This window comes from Argopecten irradians, chromosome 14 (genome assembly GCF_041381155.1).
Source record: "Argopecten irradians isolate NY chromosome 14, Ai_NY, whole genome shotgun sequence".
Classification (NCBI taxonomy): domain Eukaryota; kingdom Metazoa; phylum Mollusca; class Bivalvia; order Pectinida; family Pectinidae; genus Argopecten; species Argopecten irradians.
In genome coordinates, this window is record NC_091147.1 from 24,758,503 (window position 1) to 24,767,823 (window position 9,321).

Genomic DNA, 9,321 nt, shown 5'->3' on the forward strand with positions numbered 1-9,321 from the left:
TACACTTACTGCTTGTGGTACATTCTACTTCTTTGGTTGCTTAGTGACCGCTTGAATATCGATGTCATTGGTTGGCTACTGGTGAGAGTTTGACAACTATCTAACACTTAGAGTGTACATTATGGCAATGACGCAGAGAGGAGATTAAGTTTTGTCAAATATATTATGTGAAGTGCAAATATAATCAGAATCAACACACCGGTAACAAAAACTGAAACTGACTAATTCGTCGTTGGTCTTTTCGACAGAAGTGTCCCTGAATTTCCACTTACTTCACCTGTTTCGGTTATTCTGTAATCAGATATTCCACGGACATACGATAAACAAAGACTATTTAATGAAAAGTGTATGATATATAACCAGAACCAGCATTACAGTTTGAAGTAACTGAAAAGGCTGGAAACAATGGAAATGATATTGAACATTTTACCGTTGGTCTTTTCGATTGTAGAGGCTTTCACTAGGGCTAGACTTCCGCAACTGAACAAACGAATACTTCGTGTGTCATTAGTGAATCATAGTTTATACAAACTTGATTCATTTTCTGGAATTTCGAATCATGCAATATGTGCCAAGTATTGCAAAACTGAGCCATGCTTTTCTTTTTCGTATACGACATATAACTCAATATGCGAGACTTACTCCCGCATTTTTGAAGAATCGACATATGCTGAAATTTCTCAATCGACTTTGTTCTTTAACAAGGGTAAGTTTTAAACCATTTTCTTCGTGATTTCATAAGTTGTCGAAACAAGGCTTAAATAAGTTAAAACATACGCCTTCGCCAAAACAGTTGATTGTCCATATTTATATAACATTAATTTGTGTATTCACATTAATATCTGTTTGTTTTTCTTGTTCCATGAATCAAATAGACAAAATGATAGAAGATAAAAAATCTATCACGATATTAACTTTTAGACTAGATATTAATGTTACTTTTTTATCAAAATTCATGTAATCATAACAGATACACAATCTACTAGGATTACAAACTTGACACCAGTTTTTGTGACAATGTGATTCAATACGACTTTAATCATCACTATAACGTGATTAGAAAAAATCCTGTCGTGTTTTGATCTGAATCTCAGGGTTTCTTTGTTTTTGTGTTTTTTTTTATGTTTATATATAATTTGGTGTATTGATATCACTTATCTAACACATTTCCTATCATCTGATTTATAACGTGCACGTTTCATTAATAGCTTTGTATTTCCTAAAGTATATGATATACTGTTCGGACTGATTCTTTGAAAGCAAGCAACAATCATAATGTATTTAGAAATTTCTTCCAAAATGAAAGATCTTTAGGATAAAGCCCAAATATGTCTGTTACTGATAAATGTGTTTCAGTCTAATTTTTTTAAAATGCATCCCACAAATCTGTAGAAGTTCCTTAAGTGTTTCTTTTAAAATGATTTTGGGATAGCTCCAAAACTAGTTCTTTTTACCAGGTCGATCCCCAAAAAACTTCTCTACGTATTAAAATTGAAAATATGTGGGTTCCAAGTAGCTGTTCTAAATTGAATCTTTTTGTTTATATGTAAGAGGATTCTTTTTCTTTAAAACATGGCGATAATGTCATCTTTTGTTGTCATCAGTGTTGTATTGGGGCTTGCGATGTGTATTTACACTTTATTTGCATGGTACAAACCTTACAATGTGTGATTATGACCAAATTATAATTTGCTTTCGTAGAATACCCCAAGCGCACGGCAGTCATTACGTACAGTACTGCCGAGATCCCGAATTTCGTCCTTTTTCAGATTCACCAAATTACTTATTCTGGATAACGTTTTCGTTCGAAAGTTTGGAGTTTAGTTTATGACATACAAATATGTCAGATTATAGTTACTTTTTATCATATTTTTAAACAAAACTTCGATTATTTTAGGATTCTCGAAGCCGTACGCAATGATTTCTGGTCGGCATTTACAATACTACGATCTGTATTCATAAATCTAAATGTAGTCTATCCAACATGCATTGAAATTATTTAAAAGTAATATCACTCCAATTTGAGACTTCACATAGCAACCCATGGAACAAAATCTACAGAATGAAAACTGAACGATTTCACCATTTTATTTTCGAGATATCAGCAGCCGTATAGCTCTACGTGCACGTACATGTACACATATATATCTGCATGCACGTGTAATACAGTTGTTTATAGAATTCCTTTAAAACAATATATACACGGTAAAGAGCAAAATATATATCTTTTACATATACTTATTGGGATGTGTTTCGGTAATTACATATTAATATTATTAATTTCCCCAACTACATGTATGGGGCCTGAGGTGATCGAACAGCGAAGGTGGTTCACAATTTGTTATATTAATTAGTGTTGAAAACAGCTTTTTATGTATAACAGAAACATGACACATTAAAAATCAATTATTTATTCATAACTTTTTCACAACATGGATTTCTACGCGTGAACAAAAGCGGGTACGTGTGACGGCCCGGCACCGCTACGCAAGCTGGCTTCAACACTAAACATACACAAATATGTTTACAAATAAACAACTGTAAATATAAAAATATAAATGTCTGTAACCTCTGAAACAATAAGAAACCATTTTAAACTTTTTAAAATTTTAAATTATTTGCAAGTATGAAAGTGTATACTTTTGTCAAAGTATCGATTATGTAGCAGGGGTATACGTATCTGTTTTTATTAGTCGCCATACTGTGTTTGTACCGTTGAGGACCCGGATGTAAACTTTCTGTGACGTCATGCCATCTTTTTTGAAATCTCCTATTATCAGTGATAGACACTTCAATTGAAATATATATACACAAAATGTATATGTTTCACTCTAAACACTATGCTTGCTTGTGCAAATAACATTTATGCTCGGAAAAAAGATATTCCAAATTTGCATATTATAGAGTTATCTGCACTTGCGGGTAGGAATTGATTGTGACGTCATGTGTTTGTGAGCGTAACGTCATACGTTTTGAAGAAAACGACGTGAATTGCGCTCACAAAATAATGACGTAACAATCGATACCTACTCGCAAGGGAGCTAACTCTGTAATATGCAAAGACGGAAGAGCTATTTAGGAAATAGAAACTTGATCTTTCACCCTGTGGCAATTTCTTTCTGTTATCGTGTACAAAGTGTGTGCACCGACCAAAATGCATTTAAAAACATTGTCAGTACATGAAGATATACCTGATTGTTTTAGAGATGGCCGCATGGACAGATTGGACTAGTTTAAAATGAAGATGTTCAACAAACTCGTCAAGTTTATGATAATACGAACTGGGTTTTTTTTCCATGCGAGAAAACATGTTTGAAATATATTCTTCCCGGTGTAATAGGTTGGTCCAGTAATAAAAGATGTAAGGGATATCTTTACTAATATATTCTCTTCCTTTAGAAGGAAACGGGATCGATCTTAGAGCTCTAGCCTGCTTCTAATAAGCATGGTTAATTATAAGATATTGAATATGTTATAAACACTGTATACTGTTATAGCTACATTTACATAGTTACACATTTAAAGGCCTTTCCGGAGCAAAATATAAAGATTTCTTAAAAACATTAATTATCTCAGAAAATATATACCGATGGCCTAAGATGAGGTTACAATACCAAACATATGCAAAATTTCCTGCGTAATATATGATAACAATGGGGAGTCATTTCGCTGTTTTACCGTCTGCCACAGTGATAGTCAACTACCGCGCGGTATTTAGGACGACGGGGAAAACATAAGACGACCCGCGTTATGAAAATTAACATTTTATTTATTTTAATTAAATTGTTTAGGAGGTGATAATAAGTGTAGTATTAACGTTAAGTTAATAACTTTTGCCACTCGACAAAATTATTAATCTCGTTTTACATTCCCATTTTAAAAATCAAAAACCGTTTCGGAAAGGTAGTGGGGCTTTAATAATTATTCCATATATTTTCAATGTCTATAAAACATGATAAGATGAATGGATATGTTACGTTATTGTTATGGTAACTCATTCTACTTCATCATTTAAGTGGTTATCAACAGTTGTGCACACCTGATTGGATACAGCTCTGGGGCATACAAGATAGGAAAAGACGGCCATATTGTATACTGTGATATGGATACTGAAGGTGGGCCTTGGACTGTGAGTATGATTCACATAAAACACTTATGTTAGCAAAACGTTAGCCAGCGTTATATATTAATTGCAGATTGGGCACTGATGTACATTTTTCGCTAGTTGTTACCTGGTTCTGTAGACCTTTAAGTGATGGTTGCTGGTGACGAAAATTGAGCACATGTATAATAAATGAGCATTAACACAAATTATGCATCTACTCAATCCAAAACAAGCATTATTAATAATTCAGGACGGCTGAAAATATTGATTATTTTCAACCGTCGTTTACATTTTGTGGAGTAAGAAAATACCTTTACTTATAATTCATAAAAATCTAATTTGGCCAAACAAATAGAAGCAATACATGTGATGTATTTGGAATAATAAATCTGATTCTGTGATTTTTTCTTGAAATAAAACTTTTATTCCTTATATTTTATGTAGAGATTTAGATAAAAGCAAAATATCAGTAGATAAGCAGTATATCTTTTCATTTTCTTTTTTATCATCAAACTAGAACCATCTCAGGAGTCAATAATTCACCATTCCTGATTGTCTAATTAAGCTTAATCATGCCATAATGTAAATCAATTGGGATGAGAGCCAATGTCTGTTTTCTTGTTAATACCTAAATATAGACTTTTATTTTTGATTAGGTAATCCAAAGGCGAACGAAAGGAGATGTCGATTTTTATCGTCCATGGAGAGACTACAAGAATGGATTTGGTGATATCAATGGAGACTTCTGGCTCGGTAAGAGGCGATGATTTTTTTTTTTTTTTTTTTTGATTTATCTATATGTTTTTACTGTTTTCCATGGGAATCAGGGCAGATATACAAAAAGCATGCTAGTTTTTTTTATAAGTTAATTTTGCAATTGTAATACTCTAGGGATTTCCGACTAAGAGAATAATTGGTCAATTGCAAATCATGTATGGGTAATCAATCTTGTTGAATGATACTGGTTGTATGGCTAGTTAATTACGTATCCGTCTTATTAACAACAAGGAACACTTCACGTATCCGTCCTATTAACAACAAGGAACAATTCACGTATGCTTCCTATTAACAACAAGGAACAATTCACGTATCCATCCTATTAACAACAAGGAACAATTCACGTATCCGTCCTATTAACAACAAGGAACACTTCACGTATCCGTCCTATTAACAACAAGGAACACTTCACGTATCCGTCCTATTAACAACAAGGAACACTTCACGTATCCGTCCTATTAACAACAAGGAACACTTCACGTATCCGTCCTATTAACAACAAGGAACACTTCACGTATCCGTCCTATTAACAACAAGGAACACTTCACGTATTCGTCCTATTAACAACAAGGAACACTTCACGTATCCGTCCTATTAACAACAAGGAACAATTCACGTATCCGTCCTATTAACAACAAGGAACACTTCACGTATCCGTCCTATTAACAACAAGGAACAATTCACGTATCCGTCCTATTAACAACAAGGAACACTTCACGTATCCGTCCTATTAACAACAAGGAACAATTCACGTATCCGTCCTATTAACAACAAGGAACACTTCACGTATCCGTCCTATTAACAACAAGGAACAATTCACGTATCCGTCCTATTAACAACAAGGAACACTTCACGTATCCGTCCTATTAACAACAAGGAACACTTTACGTATCCGTCCTATTAACAACAAGGAACAATTCACGTATCCGTCCTATTAACAACAAGGAACACTTCACGTATCCGTCCTATTAACAACAAGGAACAATTCACGTATCCGTCCTATTAACAACAAGGAACACTTCACGTATCCGTCCTATTAACAACAAGGAACATTTTACGTATTCGTCCTATTAACAACAAGGAACACTTCACGTATCCGTCCTATTAACAACAAGGAACAATTCACGTATCCGTCCTATTAACAACAAGGAACAATTCACGTATCCGTCCTATTAACAACAAGGAACAATTCACGTATCCGTCCTATTAACAACAAGGAACAATTCACGTATCCGTCCTATTAACAACAAGGAACAATTCACGTATGCTTCCTATTAACAACAAGGAACACTTCACGTATCCGTCCTTTTAACAACAAGGAACAATTCACGTATCCGTCCTATTAACAACAAGGATCACTTCACGTATCCGTCCTATTAACAACAAGGAACACTTCATGTAACCGTCCTATTAACAACAAGGAACAATTCACGTATCCGTCCTATTAACAACAAGGAACACTTCACGTATCCGTCCTATTAACAACAAGGAACACTTCACGTATCCGTCCTATTAACAACAAGGAACACTTCACGACGGTCTTTCTTGTACACGGTGCGCTGCGTGGGTGAAGTTTGCAGTATGTTCTTGTTGTAACAGTGGAACGCTTCTCATTTTTTTCTATGTCCATTTCACAGAAGCATACCGCATATAATAGTCGCACCAAAATCGGTCACATTATACTGACAAGCGACACAGTTGCGCCACTTTCTTTATGTTGAGCGCTTAGCAGGACAGAACCTACCGCTTTAAGAGATTATCAGACTGTCTCGGACATGAGACAGAGCAAGGGGGAAAACTCAATCGAGTCCAGAATTTAGCCGGTGTAAAAATGACTTGATTATCGTACTTCCACAAATTGTATGCCTCTTTCCTATATAAAGATGCTCCACCGCTGTTAAATGGTAATTTTTCTATACCAAAACAGGAGCAGACGATTTAGTATTTTCTTCAGTTAAAAAAGTTATTTACTTTACCCAATTATAACCTTTAAACAGTTTGAGCTTCCAATTTTTCTTCAATATAAAAATATCAAAAATTATTAATTGCATTCCGAAAAAAATCTGTGGCACTACGTCCTATATGGAATGCAGTACTGATTGCGTATGCACCGAAAGCAAAGTATTTTTTTAAAGTTAATTAGTCATATATATACGATTAAACACCAATTATTGTTAAAATGATGGGTATCATTTATGTCCTGTCGGCGGTGGAACTTTTTAAACATTGTTAAACGTGAAATGTTATTTTTTTTAATCTGGAATAGAAGTGTTTCTTTCATACCTACACGTGTAATAATGGCTTGCCTAGGGCAATACACTCATGTCGCCTGAGGCTGTATTGCATGGGTACTCATGCAAAAAAGCCTCCTGACGTCACGGCGTCAACAAAATTTCTATTTCCTCGAAAAAATTTAACATTGTTTTCACAAACTTAACTGGTTTAACTATAAAAGATGCGAACAACAGATTCTTTTTGAAAATATCACGAAATTTTCATGTATGGAAAATTGACTTTAAGTCGTGGCGGGATATCATAATTGTAAAATTACAATAAAACGTCGAGGTATGAAAAAAAATACTCTTTCTTAAGTGAATATGAAGGATAAGGATATTCTACCCTCGGGATCACAAAATGTTGCAAAACACTCGACAAGCATCGGGTTTTGTGACCCTCGGGTAGAATATTCCTATCGTTCATATCCACATTTGAAAGAGTCTTATAGAATTGGCTAGCACAACACTACGTTATATAATGAGGGTTAGTATCTACACCTGTATTATTGTTTGTCTCGATCAATAAATGGCTGTCTTACCTTTTAAAGGCAACGACAATATTCACCTACTAACACACATGTCTAAGATCCTGCGTGTGGAAGTTGTAGCTTTGACTGGGGAACGGGGGTATGCAGAGTACTCCAATTTCAAAGTTGCAGATGAATCCCAAAATTACAAACTGTTTGTGTATGGCTTTTCCGGGAACATATCGCGTAAGTAACCAATAGATTAAGATTATTTAGATTAGCTACAGTAGTGTGTAATTATACGAGACGTGGTGCATTTTGTATTTACGTATTCTATATAACAAGAAATATGCGTGGGTACATTCTTTCGTGGATTGGTTTTTCGATAGAATAGAAGAAGGACAAAAAATAGTGACAGTAAATCGAGAAACCAATACAAGTTTCTACACAACACTTATCGGGTATTCATGATGTATAAATTAAAGTAAATATTGGAAATATATTCAAATTTATGACTAATGATCCCCGTAATGCACACGTTTATATAGTTTTAATAGATAATACCTGGGTATGATGATTGATTACGACGGTGAGCTAAAATCAACATTACGTACACTCATTATTATATTTGAATAAAATCTGATACCAGGATCAACATCATTAATTTCCAGATAAGCAAAGAGCAAAATAAACATTTTAACTAATTCGGATTAATTTCAGATATATAAAAGGTGAGTGTCAATACAAGATAGATGTTAGTAATGCTGTCCCAAACCTAAATCAACTGATTGGAATAAGTTTTACGATTTGAAACGATATATTTCCTTGATAAGCCTTGCGCTAGGTCCTCACAGTGATACGGACGGTGATTATTTAACAAAGCATGCCTATATGAGATTAATTATTACGTTTAAACAGATCATGTTTTCTCAATTTTCAGACGATGCTATGGCGGACAGTAATGAACGTCAGTTCAGCACGCGGGATAGGGACAACGATAAAACTTCTCGACATTGTGGTCGGTCGCTCAAAAGTGGATGGTGGCATGACGACTGTGTACATGCTCATCTGAATGGGATCTTTAGTAAATCTGTTATTAATAGACAGGTTATGCGATGGGCGTACTTTCCAGACCCAAATCTCAAAGATCAACCTTTAAAACAGACGAAGATGATGATTCGATAGACACACCAGAATATTTTTTATTTTTCAACAAAAGAACATTTTTAGAATGAAACTGTGATATGTAAACATTTTTGTTCTGTTGAATGAACTACTATGTCGGTGATATACTGCGGAAACTCATGGTACTGACAACCTTTCTTTGGTGCATGGACATAAAAACGTTCAGCAGATTCAGATGCTGTTAGGATGGGGTCTGATTGCAGACTGGCGAATACTCCCGTGAGACTGACTGAGGAACGGTAGCCTGACAGGTAATAGACTTACGAATCTGACAGCGGCCGGATGACTGACTATGGACTGACTGGAAAGTTATGGTTTGACGTAGAATGTATGGACTGATAAGGTAGCTAATGAGGAACGATATGAAAGGTGGACTTGTGGACTGAGTGGAAGCCTATGATCCGACGACTGATATATGGACTGAGAGGGTAAACAATGATAGAAAGATCTGATGACAGATGTATGACTTTTAAGGGACACTTATAGGAGAGAGACATGGCAGGTGGAAAGG

General features: G+C 35.0%; 1 protein-coding gene across 1 annotated transcript; it reads left to right on the forward strand.

Annotated features, from left to right (window-relative positions):
- Positions 1 to 411: 411 nt before the first annotated feature.
- On the forward strand, positions 412 to 8,810 carry LOC138308173 (angiopoietin-related protein 7-like). The gene is made up of 5 exons (XM_069249117.1): positions 412 to 706; positions 4,017 to 4,129; positions 4,762 to 4,858; positions 7,707 to 7,871; positions 8,566 to 8,810. Exons 1-5 carry the CDS (start codon positions 412 to 414, stop codon positions 8,808 to 8,810), a joined length of 915 nt encoding a protein of 304 aa, XP_069105218.1.
- The last annotated feature ends 511 nt before the right edge of the window (positions 8,811 to 9,321 follow it).